The 23,347-nt window shown below is 39.9% G+C and overlaps 2 protein-coding genes across 5 annotated transcripts; both read right to left on the bottom strand.

Moving 5' to 3' along the window:
• Positions 1–86: 86 nt before the first annotated feature.
• Positions 87–14,153, bottom strand: LOC115583488 (ras association domain-containing protein 1). Of its 3 annotated transcripts, XM_030420390.1 has the most exons (7): positions 13,803–14,153; positions 11,341–11,696; positions 10,400–10,524; positions 2,689–2,793; positions 2,314–2,599; positions 2,084–2,199; positions 87–1,737 (listed from the first exon to the last, which is right to left on the bottom strand). In XM_030420390.1, the coding sequence occupies exons 2-7, from the start codon at positions 11,660–11,662 to the stop codon at positions 1,591–1,593; spliced, it is 1,101 nt and encodes a 366-aa protein (XP_030276250.1). In that variant the 5' UTR covers positions 11,663–11,696; positions 13,803–14,153; the 3' UTR covers positions 87–1,590. The 3 variants fall into 3 exon arrangements, with proteins under 3 accessions (XP_030276250.1, XP_030276252.1, XP_030276251.1); XM_030420392.1 differs by lacking the exons at positions 10,400–10,524; positions 11,341–11,696; positions 13,803–14,153 and adding an exon at positions 10,229–10,326; XM_030420391.1 differs by lacking the exons at positions 10,400–10,524; positions 11,341–11,696; positions 13,803–14,153 and adding an exon at positions 4,970–5,477.
• Positions 14,154–14,942: 789 nt separating this feature from the next.
• Positions 14,943–23,026, bottom strand: zmynd10 (zinc finger, MYND-type containing 10). Of its 2 annotated transcripts, none has more exons than XM_030421525.1 (12): positions 22,821–23,026; positions 18,614–18,722; positions 18,413–18,529; positions 18,286–18,339; positions 17,978–18,112; positions 17,777–17,865; positions 17,229–17,323; positions 16,693–16,865; positions 16,172–16,297; positions 15,965–16,086; positions 15,724–15,849; positions 14,943–15,395 (listed from the first exon to the last, which is right to left on the bottom strand). In XM_030421525.1, the coding sequence occupies exons 1-12, from the start codon at positions 22,907–22,909 to the stop codon at positions 15,296–15,298; spliced, it is 1,335 nt and encodes a 444-aa protein (XP_030277385.1). In that variant the 5' UTR covers positions 22,910–23,026; the 3' UTR covers positions 14,943–15,295. The 2 variants fall into 2 exon arrangements, with proteins under 2 accessions (XP_030277385.1, XP_030277386.1); XM_030421526.1 differs by having other exon boundaries at positions 18,614–18,746; positions 22,821–22,957.
• Positions 23,027–23,347: the final 321 nt, after the last annotated feature.

Here is a 23,347-nt window from a genome sequence, read left to right as displayed (position 1 = left end):
TATTCATATGTTATATAGCTTACACAAAGCAACGTATAATATTTTAACATTCATTCATACATCTTGTCTGAAATAATACAAAAATCTGACATAACTTGGAAATTCTTTACTGTATGCAGTGCACATGGGTCACAACATTTTGATGATTGCTACAACATATAGGTTTGTGCATAGACGGATACAATGAACTGAAGCAGAAGACACTTTCTTCAAGAGGATAGAATAAAACACAGATATGAGGAATGACAAACAGCTTCCAGTGAAACACATGTATACCAATATTCATTCAGGTTTTCAGTCAACCAGAGTGACACTTAGACACTGCTCTCTGACATCCATAAATTGCATACAAATGTCCATACATCAGTCAAGCTCACAAAGTGACAAAATAAAAAAAATTCGAGTTGCACCCATCAGGGGTGTCGAGAGGACCTGGCAGATTTTTGAGACTGGGTTCAAAAGAAAATCCTAATACCTTTCAGCGACAAATGTGTGTTTAACTTTCTTACGGGGTGAAAGAAAAGATGTCAATATGAGGTAAGACGTATGGTTATCATGATAGGTTTTCAGACTGAGTTTATCTAAACTTGGAATAATATGATTGGACACATTAACCAGGACTCCAGGAACATGAACCCAAAGATCTGTCAAGTGCAACTTGACATTTTCATTGGTTGCACCGGTGCACCTGATTCTAAAAATATTTTTCAAACAAATACCTACTGGGAGCATAGACAGTTGCCTTTTAACAAATATTAACCCATACATTTGCCATTGCAAAAAAAGGGCAACTTTTGTATCAAAAGTTGTGTTTTATGGTCCCAATAATATATATTTTTTAAATAAAAAGCACATGGTAACAATTTTTTTAACAATCTACATTGCTGCAAACTGTTGCGTGTGCTGTGATTTAAATTTAAACATTTATCTGCACCTTTTCTCCTGTTGACAATCATTTACATAATGTGCTAAAAGATCAACTTAAGATGTATTTAAGATGCACTTAAATTATTTGCTAGTTCACCTACATTAAAAAAGTTATGTGCACCAGTGCAACCAGTGTAAAAAGTTACTTCGGAGCCGTGTTAACCATTTTCTATTCTGAAGTGAAGGGAATTCAATTGCAGATGTGATTATATGTCTCACCTTCAGCATCACATCTACAAATAATCTACTCATGTTTTCTTTATACCTAAAAATGTCAGATTCATCATTGACACTACCCCTAAAGTTAAAGTGACACAGCTGAGGTACACCGGATAATCAGATGGCACCCAATAATAAAAGACATTACTGGATACACCCGCTGTCCCATCTGCCAGTCTTCAATTCTCTCAACTCATTCTCTCAGGCACATCAGACTCTCCAGGTGTAAGGCACTTCATCTCTCGCATCATTTCACACGCACATTCGCGCTAGCGCTCTCTCTCTCGCTCGCTCATTGTCTTGCGCCCTGTCTCACTCTCTCGTTCACCGAAGAGGCGTTTTGAGTCATGTTCTCTGGGATCTTTGGATGCAGCGATGACTGGTCGTCGTCAGGCGATTGTCCAGCCAAGAGGTGCACGTTTAACCCCGCGGCGCAGAGTCGTGTCAACCGGGGGTCGAGCCAGCCAGAGCCTCCTGCATCTTAGTGCGAGCCAGAGCGTAGCGCTGCACTATCTGCTTGACGTGTTCCTCCTCTTCACGCTGCAGAATGCGCAGGAAGTTCTTCAGCTCAGGCATGGAGAAGGCATGCCACTGTAAGGAGAGAAAAATCACATTAGTCTGGGGACAGTATATTAAATATCTTTGTGAGATCCAGCACATAACCGCTTGAATTACTGAGTTTCCTTCAAACCTCCCCCAAACTAGAAAATCAGAAAAAAAAAAAACACTTGAAAATACTTTAGAGTTTTAAGATTAACCGAAATCAACAGAAGCAACCTTCAGGAAGAATTGTATGTGTATTTTGAGTTTGGCCCATCTGTCCCATCTGCTAACAACCTTTTCTAATGCAAGACTTCAAAATGCACACAGCAGAATATGCTAATAGAAACATGTCCACTGTGTGAATCTCTTGTTCTCATGCTCATGTTTCACTCACATTGACTTCTCCAGTTTCGTTCTCCTTCAGAACAAAACTGAGGACTTTCTCATTGGGTCCAGAACACAGACGCAGACGGAGAGGACGCTCACCATCAGATAGCTTGCGAATATAAACTGTAAGAGGCAGGCAAAAGACTTAAGTTATTGCACAGCATTAGATCTCCATTAAAACAAAGTGGCAAACACTGAAGGAGTTCAGAATGACAACATCATTAAAAAAAAAAATACCTTGGTCGTGTCGCTCGCTGCGCTCAAACAGCGCAAACTTGCCAGGATTGTCCACCACAGTAAACTTTTTCAACAAAGCCTCGATGACCTCACGAGCAGAGGTGCGTGAGCTTATGTGCAGGTGCTTGGATGCGTCCTTTGGGAGATAGAAAGAGGTGCGACGCTTCACTCCACTGGCCTTCCTCCCTCTATCATCAGGACCTCCTTTCTTTGGAGATGGAACAGACACAGGGCGCGCCAACTTGAACTGCACTTTAATGAACCCTGTGTAGGAACCATCCTTGTTCTGTGGGGAAAAGTAAAAATATTAGACTGAAAAAAAAAAAAAAAAAAAAATGGAAATGCACAGACATGTCATGCTTATTCACTACTCACCACGTTCATGAACAGATTGCTGTTGATCTGAGAGTTGTATTCCTTCACCTTCTGCTGAATATCTGTGGTTGTCAACTCCTGCTTTCCCAGTTCAATTTGTTCATCCTGGAGGAGACAGCGAGGAGTAACAGTGTTACACCAGCAGGTGTCAGTGCTCACCTCAAAACCACAACAGGGACAAGAGCAACACACCAGCACAAGAATGGACAGTGATGAGTTGTAACTTTAAAAATGTCATGATCTGTAACAATTAAAAGGTTACAGATGCCTTACTTTTTTTTTTTACCAAGCAAATAAAACATGGCAGAAGTATTAATGAGTGCAGTTCACAGGGCCAAGACTTTAATGCATCTTTACAACATGCTGCTGTTGTGTAAAACCATTGTATGTCTCAAATGTGACATTTAGTAAGTGAGAATGTGTGTTTTTGTGCCATTTCCACAGTTGGAAGCTGTGAAGCGGGAGTGGCATGATCAACATTTGCTTCAAACATGGCCTCTTCCAACAACATTGCCCAGTGTTGTGAAGAGGATTGGAGACACTCGCGCTTCAGTAAATGTTTTGTTAATTAACTTTCTGTTCCGTTTTAACAGTGAGCACCGGTTGCATCAGACTCAACTTCCTGACAACGTAGCAAAAACGATGATGTCAGCTCTGTCCAATCCTGCTGGACTGCTCCGATCCCTCGGTGTGGGAGGGGTAAACGAAAGGAGGAGGAAAACTGAGGGATGGGAGGGAGGTAATGTGCAACTGGCAGCTGTTTGCAATGACTGCGAGCAACGGTTCTGCATCGCATTCCTCAACTTGGTATTCATGTAAAAATAGCCTCCCCTCTCTGGCTCTCACAAGTGGGAGAAGACAATGCCCCCCCTTGTTTTTCAGACACATCCTGTGAAGTCAGCTGCCTCATCAACCGCACACCACCAGTCATGTTTCAGTCATGCACATTTGGCCCCAAGTATCTGCCCAGCCGTTGGCTCAATTAGGGCTTATCCTGTGTCAACTAATGAGATCAACTTCCTGTGTGGAAAGAAAATTCAACAGAACTCTGAGGCGGCAAACATTTATTTTCCACGCTGTACTCCAGCATACTCCCTTGAGGCAGGAGCAGGGGGTTTCCTGAGAACTACTATCCAAACATAACTGTCCCTACAGTGCTATGGATGCTACCAACATCTGTGTTGATATTTGAGCAGGTTTCTCCAGATTTTCTCTGCATATATTTACGATCTATTTTTGTCCTGCTTTCACACTCCAAATTGATTAAGGAAAAGCAACCCTGGCAATTAAAACGACTCTGTAGCTTTTAAATCTTTGTCAAGCAGATCAATAGGGGCAATCCCGAGGCAGATTGAAAGACTGCCGAGTTGATGTGCTGCTGTTAACAAGTCAATAAAATCAATACATGGTTCAAGTGTGGTTTTCCAATATGGCAACAGTAGGAGGATAAACTATGCAACTACTGTGCCTCTACATGCCCATGAAAGGAGTGTCACATCAGAAACGGTGTTGCAGAGTGCCAACAGCATCAAACAACGGTGGCCTCTGCGCAGGGACAGAAAACGGTGACTTTTACAATAAACTGTGTCCGTTTCTCAATGACGAAACTGATATGTGAGTGGGTGTGCGCGACAAAGAGAAAAAACAGAAAATGGACAAACCCAGAACAACACATGACTCAACTGTGATTGAGAAATTGGTGTGCGAAACCTGGAGGAACAGTCAATGAATAGTGGTGTGGGTGTCGGGCTGGAAACTTGAGAAGCCGGTCTGCGTCACCAAACATGACATTTGGGTTGTTCTCAGCAGAGTTCAGCTGTGGGTCTGTGTTTGTCACTACAGAATCATGCGATGAGGTGTGTCTATTAGACCAAACCTGTATTTGCGTCTACCCCAGGGCTGATATGCACTTTACAGATAAGTTCTCACGACTCATGTCTGTTTTTAATGAAAACAGGAGGAACCAGAACTCCACCCTGCCTGCATGTTCATCTTTGCTGGCAACTTGTTTGCGGGGGTGCCCTTGAGCAAAACACATACTACAGAAAACAAACTCTTGGATGTGTAACAACTAATGATATGGACATAATGCTTAATTTAAAACAAACAAAATGTCATAGAAGAGAGCAGAAATATCAAGTAACGCGAGAGTAGCGGTTCTGTATCACCCATCACCCACCCTCTGCTCTTACTTCCCCCTTTTAAATTGAGGAACTAGCTTTTATCAAGCCTAACTTTATATTTATTATGTTTTGTCGTCTTCTTTAAAGTTTCGTCTCACCTTCTTCACGATAGCATTAACGTTAGCTTTCCGGGTTTTGGGGAAGAAAGATGTCCGCGCCGTGAAGTACTGCTCGAACTCGGAGTCCGAGTCCTCCTCGCTGCAGTAGCCGCTGCTGGTGGAGCTTCCCCAGGTCATCTCGAAGGAAGGACTTTTGTCCGAGCTGCTAACCTCGTTTGTCATGCTGACTATCAGTAAAAACCCTTTAACGCTAGAGTCAAATATCGGAACTTAAAGTACGACGACTTAAAATAGTGTTAAAACAAACCACTCTTAAACTTACGGAAGCCGGGTTGTAATGTTCTACAACGGTAACGTCCGTTTGCTAACTTCAAATTCGCAGACGACGAAATATCTCAGTAACTTCTTGATAACACAAGTGTAACTCGACAAAATCAAACGGTCTCTTCCTCGATCTTAATCTAGCGGCCACGTTTCCACTGTGTAAACTGAGTCTGTGAGAAACAGGATGTATGAGTTCAGGCCCCCGCCCTTGCTGCTTCGCTTCCTTCCCCCCGCCGGCCGGCCGACGCCCCACCCAGGTCCGTTGAGATGAGTTTGGAAAATACACAAAATCACCGCGGCTGGTCGCGATTGGACGACCGGGGGAAATACCGAACACTTCCCGTCCTCCTCCTCCTCCTCCTCGACCACCCCACCCTCCCCTCTTCTCTCAGCCGCCTGTGCTCCCATGGATGATGCTGGCAGCTTCCACGCTGGACCGACAGAGTCATGTGATAGTGGGCAGTGGTCACACCACCACCCCCCGCCATAGGCCTCATGTGAGTTTCATTATTCCTCAGCGGAAGAGATCGATGCAAGACATTTAAAGGGGCACTGTGTAGATTTGGACAAACAATGTCCAACAACAGTTCAAACTCATAATTTTATTATAAGGGAAGCAATAACACCAACTCAGAAATACTGAATAAACAAGTAAAATGAGGTCCTCAGAACACTGTTTGAAGCTAGAAAGGTGGCAGGGTCCGCCAAATATAAACAAAGACCAACCATATGCAACAGAGTCAGTTAGCATTTTTTGCTTAAGTTTCCGTCATCCCAGAGTCAATGATTTTTTAAACTGGTTTTCGGTTAAATGCCTGAAATAAGATCTGTGGTTACCACAGGCTGAAGATATTCACATGTTTTGTATTACCACATGGAATACATCATTAAATGTCCCACAATTTGATCATAAAGCGCTTACGTGTTTTAAACACAAAACGATGGTTGCTAACAAGTGGCTAAATGAGGCAACAAATGTTGTCACAGACATTAAATGTCATCACACCAAACAAAAATAGTAAATTAAATAGCTAGAAGTAGAAAGCTAAGGTTATGTTATTGTGGATATAAACAGACTACACTGCAGTCACAGGGTTAGGTCCCCACCACTAAGCATCTTACTACACAATTACTATACATGTTTGCTATTAACTTTTTAATCTACAAGTTGTAAAGTTAAGAGTGAGAATAGGTTGCAGCTAAAGTCCTCCAGTCTCGTTTAGCCACTAGTTAGGTGGTTTTAAGACTCATTACTATACCACTCTAATGTGTTGTCCTTTGAGGTCAGTTTGTTTATTCAGTTTATTAAGTCAAGACAGTTTATTAAGTTTGTTTAAGCATAAAAAAGTAAATGAAGAGCTTCTCTTCTAATTAAAATTTCCTCCCCCAAACTTCATAGTGCACCTTTAAATAAGTACAAATCCTGAATTCTTAAACTCAGACTGCCAAGTAAATTTACATTTTCCTTATCTAGTTTATTTGGAGTGGCTAGTATAAACCATGCCTCTATCCCCCCTCAACATGTTCCCACGAGGTCCATGTAAGAGCAACAAAAAGAGAACCATGAGTGGCCTCTTGGATGTCCCTGTGGAAGATAAAACATGATAAAATGCCCTCAAGAGCAGCGGTTCTAAAAGTGGGTCCATGGGTGGTTTCCAAGAGGTGCCAAAAGGGAATCATTTATTTTCACCATAATTAAATGCAGAAGTTGCTCATGGGTTTCTCATATTTTCTGTCTTTAGTGTCATTTTTGTGTCAGTTTAGGGGACCTTTGCGCGAAAGATTGAGAAACACTGCTCTAGAGCGCCCTTCCATGTAGAAAACGCAATTAAGTGCACTCTGACAGATGTAGCCTTCTGTTTACACAACTTTATGGTTCTGTCTTGTGATCAGGCTTCTTGAAGTCTCTGTGGTTTTCACACTACATGACTTCTCTGTGACGGGGGTCATGCATTATCAGATCACACACCCAAAATGTGACACGGGCAGGATGTGATCCAAGCAGTCCCGGTTTAATTCGCATGATTTGCATCGACAAAACAAGGAAGAAAAAGGAGGTATGTATGTGTGACAGGATGGACGATGTGCGGGCAGCAAGGAATATTCTTGTACTGAAATGATACACCTGCCTGGATCACGTCTTGGCATTCACGGGAGCATGCACTGATTAGCTTCTGATCTGGGGCTTTGTGTCAGTGATCTCCGAAAAGCTTCGATGAGTGGAAGATCAGGGTTAAAATCCTGAAGAGGGAACTAAGCTTTAGGGGTTTTTTTTGCCCTTGCCCCTCAGTGGGCAGCGGTATTCAGGCTCTCTGATGCTGCCAGTGAAGCGGAGACACACCAAGGCCCCCTAAATGTCAACACTTAGCATGTAGATAATACTGATTATATGCAGATTGATTTGAGTGTGATATTATCAGAAATACTCAAACATTTAGTTGATGATGCGATAGGGGAGAGGAAAAGACAAAACAAAAAGGAAATTGCAAAGCAGCAGAGGCAGAAATGCCCTAACGTTTGTGCTTAGTACTTCAATTACTACAATTCCCATAATGCAACTCAGTAGGGCCTTCTAGGACACTGATTTTTCTGACATCGGACCGTTATTTAATGTAATGACACCCTCTTTAATGGATATGGTATCACATTGTCAGTTCAAAGTATTTGAGCCCTCACATGACCATGACTGTAATCAGTCGACTGTCTTGATGATGTGAACACACTCACAAGTTGTCAACACTGTAATCCGTCCCGCCAAAATATGTTTCTTTGTGTCGTAGCAATCTTTGTCCTCACGTTGAATAAAAATGTCAAATGTTATATTGGTACTCAGTAGAAGATAACAGCTGCATGTCTTATTTTTACTATGCATCTGCTGCAATATAAACACTTTCCAAACCATCACGGGGACTCAAATGTGACAAACGGTGATTCCAGGTTTATAGTTTTTTTTGTAATGTGAGCCTCGCTTCTCTAAACTAAAATCATGCTGATTAAAAATGTCTTTAATTTATGCCTGAGAATGAGCTGCATTTAAAGCTGTGATAAAAGATTTTGAGACAAATAAACAAACCCCTTTTTTCCTGTGTTCATTTGGGACATTCCACCCAGATCTGAACAATTTAATTGGTTCTAGTACAATGAAATGGAGGAATGCAAAAGAAAAAAATAAACGAGGGCACGCGTCCACCTGGTGAAGACACATCTATGTTTTTCTTACATGCAGAGGAGTTGACTGTGTATTTTATTACCATATTGGTCATAAGCAGGAGTACTGACTGATATGATATTTTTGGCAGGAAATACTTTGGAGTTCACAAATGTGTGCTGCTACAGCCAGAAACCCTCCAGCTGTTCTAAACTGAGCTGGATTGCAAGAAAGTTAAAAAGACAAAAAGAAAAAAAAAAAGAAATAAAATGTAGTGGCACAAACATTACAGAAGTGAAAATGACAAGATTGTGCTTGTTGATACAGAACTGCGTGATCTTGTCTTGCATGTTTTGTTTGTGCCTTTTTTGTAACATGTTATGCTAACTGCAGATAATTTAACATGTCATAGCAGGAGATGCACACATGCTATCAATAACATTAATCATGGCTGCATTTTTCTCAGCTGAGGCAGATGTGTTTCGTCTGTTCAGTGTTGTGTGAAAGGCCTATTTACACCAGAGCTCCAGCACCAAGAACACACCCAGCCATGCCTTCACACTGTCCGTGCTCTGCTGGAGTTTTTACATTCTTCTGATAAGAAACAAGTGCTTGATAGTGAGGGAATGAAGCCCGTTACCAAGAGAGAACAAACACTGCAGCCTTGAACAACCACCGGCCCGTATCCTTGACTCCCCTCGTTATAAATAACAGTATGTGGTGCAGAGTCTTCTTCTAATTAAACTTTTAGATGTACAGCAACCAGAACTTGACTTTATCTATTTAATTAATGCTGTAAACACATTAAGTAAAGGACATAAGATGCCTTCTGACCCTAGTCATTACTATTACAATGTTTTCTTGTCCCTCTTTATTCTTGCTGTAGACTAACAGGATGGCAAATTACTTGTTTTGTACTCTTTTCGACTACCTCCAATAACCTTATTTTATCACATAAAAAAATTCATGTTTTTTATGGTTTTACCCTGTTGTTGGGTGTGTTTTTATATGTATAGCACATGTATTTGGATGTAACAAAACATTACCCAAACTGATGTGTTGCTGTAGTTGTTAAATAAACCGAACAGGATCTTGCAAAAGACGATTTTGCTTTGCGTTTCTCCTCAACTTCCCCTTCAAATCTCTTTACTTCCCTTTATAAATTTGATTTTGCTAGCTGCCCCCTATCTGGGGCAAGATAGTTTTCAGCAAATACAGTCAGCTGTGACAGGTTCAGGTCACCCTTAGTAATGAACCTGTTCAGTTGGTGGAACTGGGGGAAGGGTGTGTGTTTATTGCCAGATTAAGTGGTTCCCATTTTTTGGCCATAAAGTCATTGATTTGTCCTTTAAAACAGTCAAGCAGAATTACCATGCAATCAAACCAGGCAGGACAGTGTCACATGCAAAGTACAGAAGCTTAAATGAGCAACCGGTTTCCTCATTCATGGTCTCATTTTTAACCCTCTGAACCCCGAGCAGTTCCCTTTACGTCTGTCACAAAATATCAGTCCTGCACAGAACAGAACATAGTGTTACAGCACTGTTATAATGCCGTAAATTAAGATTTTTCTCCCTAACCCTTACCCAGTGTCTACAGGTGTTACCAATATAGCAAGAATTGTGGGTTATTTTTGGCGAGGTTTTATACGAGACGTTTAGGATAAAGTGATTTTGGTTAAGCAGCAGTATTTTATTTATTTCAAGATTTGGTTATTCTTTCTTACAAAAGCGGATATGAGAGAATAATACAGTTGTTCCTATCCGTTTGCTGTTTTTGGCAATGATGAATTGTGTCAATTTGGTGATTTCGCCAGTCAAACGTACCTTCCAACCTGCCAGCGTGTTGTTGGCGTTCGGAGGGTTAACGGTAACCATGTCACAGTTCCTCCATGTTGATGAAGCAAGTGAACAGTGACTCCCCGCCACTCCTGATTGCGTGCAAACATGGAGAACTAAACCAGTCATATCATACTGCCAAATACAAAAGCTCCTTACCACATTTGTGTCCGTCTCTATGGTTTGCTCCACGACACACGTGTGGTCGGCCAGAGAGCCTCTGTCCCAGCTGCAGTCCAGGCGGATCAGGGCTCGACAGCGGTAGTGACATGTGAATCTGCAATCTGTAAAACGGGAAGTCACTGAGTTTAGCCAAGATGCCGGCGAACATGAGCACATATGACAAACTCATATATGTTAACGTGCATGTGTGGAGTGCAGTTCTAGACGGGTGATGTCCTCCTATGGTCGTTACTGGTCACTGCAGATATTTTACCTCAGCTTTCTCTTGCAGTATGACCCTTTCTGTTTTGTTTTGCATTTATAAAATGGTAAATGAATACCTTTACTCAAAGCTGTTGAGCACAGCTGTGAAATAAAACAGGGGTAAGACACTACAGTTCATGGATGTAGATTTCAATTTCCTTTTTTTTTTTCTTAATCACAGTTTTTACAATTATTATCAGTGTGATGGTCTGTTTTTGTGTTTTTATGACCAGGTTACTTTAAGACGCTTCACACAAACCACAGCAACATTTGAGTGGGTTTCAGTTGATGAAAAGGAAGTTCAAGACTGCTGCAACTCTAAGAGAAATCCTGAGAGTGTAGATCATACTTGTCTGTAGCCGACCCTGAGCTGAGATGATAACCAAACCACAAAAGCCACTCAAACTACTGCGTGCATGTTTAACGCCGTTTCTTTATAAACACTGTGCTGGAAGACAAAATGGAGAACGTTCATGGTACTGCAAAACAAGGGAGTTAAAGCTGGGATTTCTGCAAAATAATAGCTATAGAGTGCAGAGTAAACCAGGCATGCACCCACATCTTTTTGCTGCTTAACCAAATTTCCTCTTTGTCATATCTTCCTCCCCTATGCACAGAGGCGATCACACATGCACACACCCAGGCGTGCAAAAAGCCTATGTAAGCCGACTCACTGACACACCGCAGGCTCTGCTTGTAAAGGCCCCAGATGAAGTCTCCACACAGGTCACACCACGTGGGCTGAGCGTGGCTGCAGGGCTGGAAGTTGTGGCCCTCTCCCCTCTCCTCAGTCATCTGGGGGTCCTGGGTGCTGCTCAGGACTCGGATGATGCCCACCCTGCTCAGCAGGTCTGGGACCTTCCCCGGGCTGATCCTCAGGGCGTTGGTTCTCTCTAGGCGTGGAGGCGAGCAGGGCGAACGCGAGCCGGTCAGCTCTATGCGCTCTCCGTCCGTCCTCAGGTCGCGGAGCTCGATGAGCTCGCCCCAGGAAGACATGATGTCCCTCAGAGCGTGGCTTCCTCCATTATCACTGAAATACATACAATAACACACTTGAACCTGACAAACACTATTTGTTCTGTTGTTTGTACATTGTTCACGTTGTGATCTTGATATTGTAATGTTAATTTGATTGATGTCAGTTGCCTCTCGTTGTTTACGTGGTGGTTTTGAAACTAACATTTCCATTTGACTCAGTTGGTCCGTGCATGATGTATGATTCATCTGCACTTCAAATGTGTGTTGATGTGTTTTCAGCTAAATAATGGAATAGCTGGTAAGCTGGCACGTTTCATTATCAAACGTAAACATCGTACTTCATGCTAGTAGATTCTGAATGCCTGATCTGTAAAATAACTAAAATCAAATGGGCCATTAAACCTTAGACTGCTTTGTCATTCAAAAACATAAAAAACAACATGAACTATAACAAGTGGTGGAGTATTTAGATCCTGCAATACTACAGATTCAAAAAGACTTCCTGCATTCATTCAAAAGTGAAATATTATCAGCTAAATAAACTCATTATGCAGCAGAATGGCCCCATTTTACATTACTGAATCATCATTACTGTGATGTAGGGGTGGCCAAACCTTTTCCCCTCGGTGGACCAACACTGAAACTTAATGGTGGGACACGGGCCAAAGCAAACGTGTTTGTATTGTTGCTGCCACTGCATTGCATTGTTGCGATGAAAAATGGTTTTAGGATCCGAAGTTCCCTTAACTGACTGATTTCCTGCGCAAACTGTCACTCTGCCACCATGCTAAGGTTATAAATAAAAGTATTATTAATTACAGACTCTACATATTTAAGGAACATTTTCACCTCACAAAAATGAAATGGCATAAACAGGAGCGATTCAGTCAAGGTTCTCCAAAATCTTATTTACTCTTAATTACTCCCAACTCCTGCTGTTCTGCTCAGTGATCGTGATCACATCTTGTGATCAAACCTGATCCTGCTGCAGAGGGTTTATTTTTTGTGTGTGTGTGTGTGTGTGTGTGTGTGTGTGTGTTTTTATGTCAGGAATTTTTGGGGCCTGTTTGTGATAGGACAGCCTTTTTTGCCGCAAAAATGCAGCTGAAAAATGTAGATATTCATTTTAAGATTTGAGATGTTTACTGTCACTCAGGTTGTACAAAGTACACTCGTGTGCAAATATTTTGCTTGGAGACTCAACTACAGAAATGATAAAGAGTTATGTAATCAATAAAATGTATATAACAATAGTACAATAATGAATAAAGAAAAACGACAACAGAGTAAACAGAATAAATACATAGGGCAGCAGGAATATGATGCATGTGTAAATACTATCTACACATGTGTATGTACATGAGACAAAAATAGAATTAAAGAATGTCAAGGAAATTGAACTCTACTCAAAAGTGACTTTAAAAGTAAATGACTAGATTTCATGGTCTGATGCATAATTTAATATGAGTAAAATTAAAGACTTGAAAAAAATAAAGTACAGGTACTGAATAAAGACTTAATCACAGTCATTTGAGAGCTGTAATTAGTCATTACCAGCCCTGATTATGGTACCAAACATCATATTTCATAAAATGATCATGTGTTGAGAATCCTCTGCTGAAGCTAAAGTACAGCTGCTCATTAAAAATGAGTTAAAAGTGCCATAACTCACTCTGAGATGCGGTGGTATGGACCTAAATACTCCAGTAAATGGTTTACAGTGATTATATACAAGCCTAACTACTGTACAGTGTGTGTTACTTCTTTACATATAAAGATGATTCCTGACCTTTTATAAATGTACATACAAAACATGTTTCGTATGACACGCTGGGTCGTCATACATCACATCCTCTGTAAGTCATTATGTAACTCTGGACATTCTGCAAACCCAGCGTAAGTACAGCAGGGTGAGAAAGTAGTTACAAAAGCATGTTAAACATCACTTTAACACATTAAATGTATAACATGTGATGTAAGCTTTACAAAACCATGACAGGAGCGGCTCCAATTCTTCTGTACAATCCGACAACTAAAGATGCATTCAGGACGACTCGGAGGATGAACACTCACATGTTTAAGTCATAAAACAACAGCCTTGGCAAATCGATATACTTTTGAAACTACAGAGAACAGTGTGATCTTTAGTCCAACTTACCAGAAACAGGACAGAAAACAGCCCCGAGGCCGCCGCTTTGTCTCAGAACTTCTTCCATCCGAGGAGAAAAACTTTCCGCAGAGAATTTGTCAGACTGTTTCCAAGTAACGGAGGTGAGCAGCCTCGGCTTCATCTCTGGAAATAACCTCTCATCACCGGTTAATTACATCCACACGCGGAGGCCACACTTCTTCTTCTTCTTCCTATTCTTTACGGTAACATCAGCCGTGTGTGAGCGCTCTTCCAGACAACAACCATCTTTAGATGTTTGCTTTTTTCAGACTGTTGTAGGAGGAAGCAGCAGATCATGAGAAGAAAGGAGAGAGTGAGATGAGACTGAGCTGTGCCGACATCCGGAATGTTTTCACATAGGGGGTGCTTCTGAGTCCGGAGCACAGCTGTGTGGGCGTGCAAGAGTCCCGCACCCCTCCATCCACACCGTTTCTGTGTGTGTGATGGCTCTGGCTTTAATGTACCACAGCTGTGAAAAACCTCCAATATACATACATTAACTGGAAAAATGTCAAATATACTGTGTGTTTAATGCTTAATCCTGGAGGCAATCCTGTCATATATTTACTGACAGGGCGAATCCAGCACCGGGGTTAGGGTAAAGTCTGAACACAACACACAACATTAACCAAGACCCAAGAGGCACCACAAATACATTTTAACCAGCTGTGTAGCAATAAGTGACTATTTAAATGCAGAGAGTTTAATTTTCTCACTGTCCGTACGGAAATGTGATGTATGACAAATTATTACACACATACATCCTTGGGTATACAGAGTGCAGGTTAACAACATATGTAAAAAATAACCCATTGTAAGATATATTTAGGTATATATATATAAAAAAAAAATACTATGTGTAGTATTTTTATATAGTATTATATGGTGCGACCACATGTTAACAATACATTAATCTATAACATATATGAATCACTCATAATAAAATGTGTATGTGTACATTAAGATGACTATTTGCAGAATCTTTAGGTACTATTATGCTGACTTTTTGACCCTATGCACATGTTTTTTAATGTAATGAAATTGAAATTTCATTTGTGCTACATTTCAGAGTGGTCATTGCCTACATGCTTCTGTTTTTTATAGCGCTGGGTAAGAAGACAAGATAGAGGGAGTTATTAAAGCATTTTTATTTGCTCCACTGTGTTTAACACAAACCATAGGTGTAAAATGTAGGTATAAAAAAATTACTGTAGAAAGCCCCTCAAGATTTAATTACAGAAATAAATAATTGGTTACAACAACATACTAAAGGTTATCACATGAGAAAACATTTTAGATGACAAAATTCTGTATAGAGGAATCAACTTTTCCAGTGCTAAAAGACGGAAGATTCCTTATTTAAAATGTATAGTAATTGAAATTTGCATCGTCCACATGCATTTTTGTTCTCCCATCTTGCGATTCCAGAGTCCCTCTTCCATCTGCCACCAGTCAGTACATGAGCTGCAACTGTGTCACTCTCAGCTGTTGACCTGCAGGTCTCTCTGGATCTTCTCTGTGGCCTCGGTTATAAGCTGGCAGGCTTTCTTGTGCTTAGGCCAGTGCTTCACCTGACATTCTCTAGAAAGAAAATGTAATGTTCTTTATCTCTTTAAGACTTTACATGAGCAGAAAATGTAATATAGAAAACTGTGTCTGATGGTCATGGTTGCCTGTTGCTTTCGTGACATCCTGATGTGTTTTCAAGTCGTCTCAGATGATTCATTTATGCAGCATATATTCACAATATTGTACTTTAAGTCATTCCAGAAAGCTTGTGTCCATAGGTGAGTGTTGGAAGGTAAATCAACAGGTAAATTGCAAGCTTTGTCCCTCAGGCTCAGCTCCCTCTTCACAAAGACAGTCCAGCACATCGTCTGCATTACTGCTGGACTTGCATAAGTCTTACCTGTGACAGTACCATTCTCCCTGACATCGAGAGCATCTCTTTGCAGCCTCTTTGCCACAGGATCCACACTTTGGCTTCTCAGGGAGTAAACTCTCCATCACATCTAAGTTGTACGTCTGGGCCAACCTGGTAAAAAAAACAAACAAAAAACAAAACCGCTTCTTGATAATAAACACAGTGCAAATAGATAGAGTTGACTCCTCGGAAACTTCACCATTCAAACTTGTGATTTCAGTATTACCTCTGTGCCTGCAGCTTCAGGTCACTTTCAGACGGGTTGAAAGTTTCTTTCACTTGATACTTTGCTATCGCCTTCCACTTCCCAGAATTCTCTCTCAAAATGTGGTTCCATATTTCTGGGACCTACACATAAAGCAAAGCTGAGTGTAAATCCACAGGGGCGTAGTTATTTAGCTTTAGAGATATGTAGGCTTATGTGAGTACGCACCTGCTCTAAAATTAGCTCTTTTTTTGGAGGTGCGGGGTCGGTAACGGCAAGATGAGCCAGGTAACGCTGCAGCTCCACCAGGTTTGGCAGCTGATCAATCAACACCTCGGTCAGGAAACCCCGCAGCTGCCGCACAAATAACACAACATCAGGAATAACAACACGATCAGACTTTTCTACAATGCATTAAGCAGAGTACATACTTTACAAAAACAGTGTGAGGATGCACAAGGCTCTCTGCTTACATAATTAATGCACAGGAAGAGGATGAGAAAGCGTATAATAGGAGGAAACATCTTAGTCAAAACAACCTTCGGAATCTGTGTTATAACAAGTTGGAGGACAATGATCTGGCTCCGCTCACACACTTCCTAAGTTTCAGTTTACAGATAATATACTCTACAGTAGCCATCTGGATGGTGACGGGAGTTAAACATCTATTAGATCTAACATCTTAAGCAGTTAACACAAGACTCTTACAAGAGTCACAAGAGTCAGTCAACATTTCATTCGCAGTGTACCTTTAGAAGCTGGTTCTTGTTGAAGTTGTTGAAGTCATATTTCCGCTGGCAGTCTTGTCTCAGCAGCAGATTGAAAAGTGAAATCCAGACCTGACCATCTAGTTTTGTTATCTTTAAACGGTCCTCAACAGGAATCTTTTGCCATCTGCTATTAATGTACTTTTCTATCTCGCCTTCAGATGGAGACAGAGAGGAAGCAAATTATTAGGCAAAAGAAAAAAAGGTAATAGCTCGTGACAGCTATCACACTTATCATCCTATCTTCTAGGGCGTTTCTAACAGTGAGACATCATCATCACAGGCATATTTCACCTTCCTTTACAACACACATTAAGACTTAACAGAATTGCACTGATGGGTCAAGTGTCTGAGCTGTATTCTGGTGGTGTTACTCATTTCCGTTTCTATTTAATGTTTTAAGTCTACTCTTGGCATAATTGAAAAAACAGGATAATGCGCTCTGTGTTTCGACATTTAAACAAAGGTTCAATTAAATGAAAAATTAGTTGTATATATTTATGCAGGGTGTAATATACCTTCTCTAAAGCGACTCCATGGGCAGCAGTCAATCAGCTGAACCAGGACGCAGGGCATGTTATGGGTGCACAGCATACGACTGATGACACTGATGCTGTAAAGAGAAAACAAAATTCATTCTCCATTTGTCAGCATGAAACAACTGGTAAATGTATAAATTGTCATTTAACAGTAAACCAATCAGCTTATCTGATCTGAGAATTGACAAGCCGTCAATTCTTTTGCAAAAATGCCTGCAAACACTCCCTGACTCCAGTTTGTGAAATCTGAGAATTTTGCTTGTTTCTGTTCAATATGATTAGAAATGTAATATCTGTGGCGTTCAGACTGTTGGTCAGACAACAAACATGTTAATAGGGGTTGAAAATTCAGTTTGTAGGATTTAGTGGCATCTAGTGGTGAGCTTGCAGATTGCAACCAAATACCCAAGTCCCCACCCCCACACCCATATGCTGCAAAATAATGCATTGGTATAGCTTGAAGTGTAAATGCTTGAAAATAAGAAAAGATTTCTATGATTCTCTCCAAATCCCAGATCCTGCCCTACCTCTCTGCGTGATCCGTGATGTAGCGCAGCACAGAGACAGCCTTCAGCGAGATTTCAAACTCCAGTGCAGCATTCTGCGCCTGCAACTCCTTCACCAAGTCAAAAGAATGATGTGACTGATTGATTCAAGTGAAAGAAAGACTCTGCAACAGTCTGAACAAATGCACCAACAAAAGCAGCAATAATCTCACACTCTCGTACCTCTATAGTGGAAACAACTGCTTTCCCTGTCGGGTTGTGTTGGTCATGAGTTGCTTTGCTGGCCAGCAGCGTGAGTTTGCGGTGGCAGTAATCCACCAAGTCAAGAACAGAGTCATCGGCTGCCTCACATGAATCCTACAACACCCACAAAACTCTTTTAACACATCACACAAAACTTCTAAACAATTTTAAGAAGACAGAAGGGGCCAAGAGTCTAAACCGCCCAACCGTGTGATCACATCCATGCTTCAAATTATATAAAATGTGCTGCAGATAAGCATAATTTATGTATTTGTGCACACACTGACCTTATGGAACATTATCGTTTCAAGTAGGTTTATGATCGTGGCTTCATGGTGGATCTAAGAAAGAGACATTAGTTCAGTTGTAAGTGTGACAAGCTGATCAGCATCTTCCACCTCGTTTTGCACTCACCACCATGTACAGATGAAATGTGTTCTTGGGATTGAAGTCCTGCAGCTGACATAAGACGGGGAACACTTTGTGCTTCCACACTTCCACAAGGATCATTTCATGGACCAGAACAGGTATCTAGACAGGGGGGTTAGATATTGTTATTTTTTTGTCTAAATGCCACAGACATTTCAACATCATAAGCAGAGGGGTAGTAGTCACCTTTCCATATGATACCAGGAACTCCTTGACGAACTCATCATGCATGGCTGAAGCATTCAGAATCGCTTGCATGTTCAGTTTTTCAATGTACTCATGCTGCCTGAACCACCTGCATTACGGAAAAATCATGAAACTGTTCAGTGTTAGACTGATTGATTTGCTACTTTATGAACTGTCCAAAACTGTCTGGTCTGATAAATGTTGCTATTGTCAAAGCCAACATGGAGAAGCATCAATTCTACGTACTAAATATTTGATATTAACTCCCCAGACACACCTGAGGTCTGCTCAGACTTAATTTAATTTAAATCAATGCTCAGAAATGTTTTTATTCAGTCAATTTAAAGTTGGGTCTATCAAATCATATCTTGCTCATTTTGCAAGTCTGGTGTTAAGCTATTTGGATAATCGATTTGACAATTTTCTCATCAATGACAGCAAAATGAACAACCCTTTTTGTGGAAAAAACATGACATCATAGAGTGTCATCTTGGGTTTTGGCACTTTTTTCCTGGAATTTTCAAGAAAATAACCAATAGATTAATGAATAAATAAAAATAATTGTCATTTGGAGCTGTATTGATCAAATTCACTACGTAATTTAAGTTTAATATCAGATTTCACTTTTGTTTATTAAGTTTGTATAAGCATAGAAATAGTTAAATGACGATCTTTCTCTTACGATTAAAATTTCTCAGCCAAAACTGCATAGGACACCTTTAAAGTGCTGTAATTATTACAGTAATTATAAAATACAATCATATGTATTTTCTGAAATGGTCCATCCTGCATGGTGAGTACTTTTACTTTAATTGAGCATATTTTGCTGATAACACTTCTGTACTTTTACTTTGGCCTGTTTTGAATGCAGGGATTTTACTCTAACAGAGTATTTCTACACTGTGGTGATACTACTATTTATTTACTGTTTTAAGCACTTCTGTAGACCTAAGCATGAACAGTCACGGGGAATCACTCCTTGAATTTCTCAGGGATTGTAAATGCTGTGTCCTAAATGGCAGAATAAATCCTGATACTGACAATTTTACATCTATATCATCAAGAGGTAGAGCAGTGGTGGACTATATAATAACTCCTCACGATTGTTTGGAGACTTGTATTGATTTAAAAGTGATAACTCCATCTGAGATTTTGAGCAACAACCCTGTTTGTATTGACCTTATCGGAGAAAAAAGTAGGTTACCGGAGCATTCTCTGTTAATGTTTAAGTTTAAAATTAATGCTGCTATTGAGTTTTGTTCTTCTGAAAATGATTCTGGGATTAATTTATTTAAAAGACGACCTAGAATATTTCCAGACAACTTTCTTTCATCTAATATGTGTCGTATGGCTCTGCTGGAACTTATGGGTAACCTAGAAGGTCGGGTGATAACGCAAAGTAATATTGATAACTGGTATGGATTATTTTGTGATATAATGGATAGGGAAATGAATACGAATTTATCAAGAAAATCTTTATCTGGCCAGGGAGGAATACCTTTCAAAGTGGATAGGAATAAACCATATTGGAATGCAGAACTCAAAAAACTTCTGAATGAAAAGAGACAGGCTGAGAGGAAATTTTTGAAATGTAAAGATCCAGCTATTAGAAAGCAACTTAAAGATCACTACAAACAGACTCAGTCTAACTTTGATAAGAGAGTCAGATTTTATAAAAGACAGTTTAGAAGAGGACAAGCATTACAGCTAGACCGATTGCAAAGTAACAATCCACAACAATTTTGGAAAGAAATTAATGAATTAGGTCCTAAGAAACTAAAAAAAAATCCCAATGGAGATTTTATTAGATAATGGTGACACTGAAAATAAAAAAGAGTTTGTGCTTGAGAAATGGAAAACAGATTTTGCAAATACATTTTCTGGACATCTTATTCCACCTGGTTTTGATGACCTGTTCTTAAGTAATGTTTGTGATTCAAATTGTATGATGGGGTTGGCTATGGATATGCCAGGCTATAGTTTAAATACAGTTTTGAATCGGGATATTACTATAGAAGAAGTTAAAAAAGCTTTGGACAAAGTAAAATTGAAGAAAACACCTGGCATAGAAGGCATCCCAAATGAAGCCCTAAAATCTCCATATCTTCTTGAAGTCCTCTTTTGCTTGTTTCAGACATGTTTTGAGTATGGTATAATTCCATCACCATGGTATAAATCTATCATAAAACCTATTCCAAAGTCAGTAAAGAATGATCCCAGAATACCTCTTAATTACAGAGGCATCAGTCTCCTAAGTACTGTTTATAAGGTATATTCTAATATACTAAATTATAGGCTTACTCGATATTTGGAAATGAAACAGTGTCTTGTTGATGAGCAGAATGGGTTTAGAAAATGTCGTGCTTGTACTGACCATATTCATTCAGTGTCAACTATTATTAGAGCTAGAATCGCCACAGGTAAACCCACTTTCTCATGTTTTGTTGATTTCCAAAAGGCATTTGATTGGATTAATAGAGATTTACTTGCCCTTAAACTGATGGAAGTAGGGGTGGATGGTAGATTCTACAAAGCTATTCAGAGTCTGTATGGTAGCCCAGTTGCTTGTGTTAAGATCAATGATATGTATACTGATTGGTTTGAAACCCCTTTTGGCGTGAAACAAGGTGATATTCTTTCTCCAACACTTTTTGCATTGTTTGTGAATGATTTAGCTCTACAGATTAAGAAAAATAATCTGGGTGTATGTTTGGATGACACTAATTTAGGTATTCTATTATACGCGGATGATATTATTTTACTGGCAGAATCTGAGTCTGATTTACAAAATATGCTAAATTTGGTTAGCTCCTGGTGTCATAAATGGAGATTAGTGATAAATAAGAGCAAAACACAGATAATGCATTTTAGAAATAAAGGTATGGAAAGAAGTAAACAAACATTCTATTTTGATTCAGTTCCCTTGGAATATGTTAGCTCATATAAATATTTAGGTTTCCTTCTGGATGATTTTATGACGTTTGAAACTGGTTTTAGGTGCCTTGCTGATTCAGCTGGGAGAGCATTGGGATCAGTTATTAATAAAATGAAAGTTTGTAATGATTTGGGTTACTTTACATATACTCAACTGTATAATGCATGCGTCTCTCCCATACTGAATTATGCTGCAGGTGTATGGGGATTTAAAGAGTCCAAAGTTATAGATACTATACAGAATAGAGCTATAAGATATTTTTTGGGTGTCCATAAATTTGCGCCAGTCCCAGCAATAGAAGGAGATATGGGCTGGATTCCAGGATGTGTACAGCGAAAATGTGAAATGATTCGATTGTGGAATCGACTAAACAAAATGGCAGAGGATAGAATAAATAAAAAAGTATTTATATGGAGTAAATTACATAGCTCCCCCTGGTCAAAAGAAATGTATTCTATTTTTTAGGAGGTGGATATGGTCTATATTTATAGGAATAACTTGTGCTGTAGTGTTAACTTCATCAAGGATAAGCTTCTATTGAAATTTGAAGAGAAATGGTTTGAAAATGTCCTATTAAAACCAAAATTAAGGACATATATGCAGATTAAATCTAATTTTGGACCTGAATTATATGTTACATCACGTTTACAGAGAAGTCAAAGATCTTTAGTTGCACAGTTGAGATCTGGTATTCTTCCTCTGGCCATTGAGGTTGGTCGATTTAAAAATATTCCAGAGGAGAATAGAATATGTGAAATGTGTGAGCTAGATGAAGTAGAGAGTGAGTCTCATTTCCTTTTATACTGTACAAAGTATGATGACTTAAGAGAGGTATTATTTCATGAAATCTATGGACAAAACCCTGAAATATTTTGGTGCTCTGATGAGCAGAAGCTGGAGTGGTTGTTTAATTTTAATGTGTTTAAAACTGCTAGCTTTATCTCTCAAGCCTGGAAAAGACGACAGGTACATTTGTTTAATTAATTTTTGATGTGCTGATGATATTGTGCTGATCCAGTTGTGCTCTGGATCTGGTTTGGTTCTTTCTTTTCTTTTTTGGTGTCCTATAAGCCCATGCGGGCTGGGCATACACTGTATGCATGACACAATAATAAAAGTAATTCATTCATTCATTTTGTACTGTGAAAAACAAAACAAAATCAAGTCTCTTCTCAAACATCTCATGCAACAACCATGTTTAGGTATGTAGCTGGGTCTTTAACGGTCTGCTAACTTTAGCTGAAGCTAACTAAGTTAGCAGCTTCATCTTACCTTGCAGAGCCCACCTCCTTGAGAGGGAAAGTTTCCAGACTTTGAATAAACCCCTCTGCCTCGACAGGCACAACTACCGACGTGTCCATTTTTTATTTTCAGAAACTACTCAACAGGGTATCAAGGACGATTAGAATAAGGTTCACTCTCACTTGAAGTGGCTCCTCAAGGTAACTACTGTTGGCGATACCCTTCGTTAGCACCACTGGTAGTCATGGTTACTGTAAACCGAGCGCACACAGACCGCAGTACCTCCCTGCCGCCAGAGAGGGGCGGTGCTTGTTCAAGTAACAACAACGGATAGCTGAGCATGAAGTGGTCTAAATCAATAATGATGGAGGAGGTATGCAGACCATTGACAACATTGACACAACATTACAATTATTACCAAAATGTGCTTGTAGTACTAAAATTAAAGTATTTATTGATGCACTAATGCCTTCAACAAATAGTAACCATCGCAGTCAAACAAAGTCTTTACAGTACAGTAAGGTAGAAATTAACTCAAATTAATGTTTAAATAACAA

The sequence above is a fragment of the Sparus aurata genome, chromosome 6 (assembly GCF_900880675.1).
Source record: "Sparus aurata chromosome 6, fSpaAur1.1, whole genome shotgun sequence".
Taxonomy (NCBI): domain Eukaryota; kingdom Metazoa; phylum Chordata; class Actinopteri; order Spariformes; family Sparidae; genus Sparus; species Sparus aurata.
This window is presented reverse-complemented; position numbering and strand designations above follow the sequence as displayed.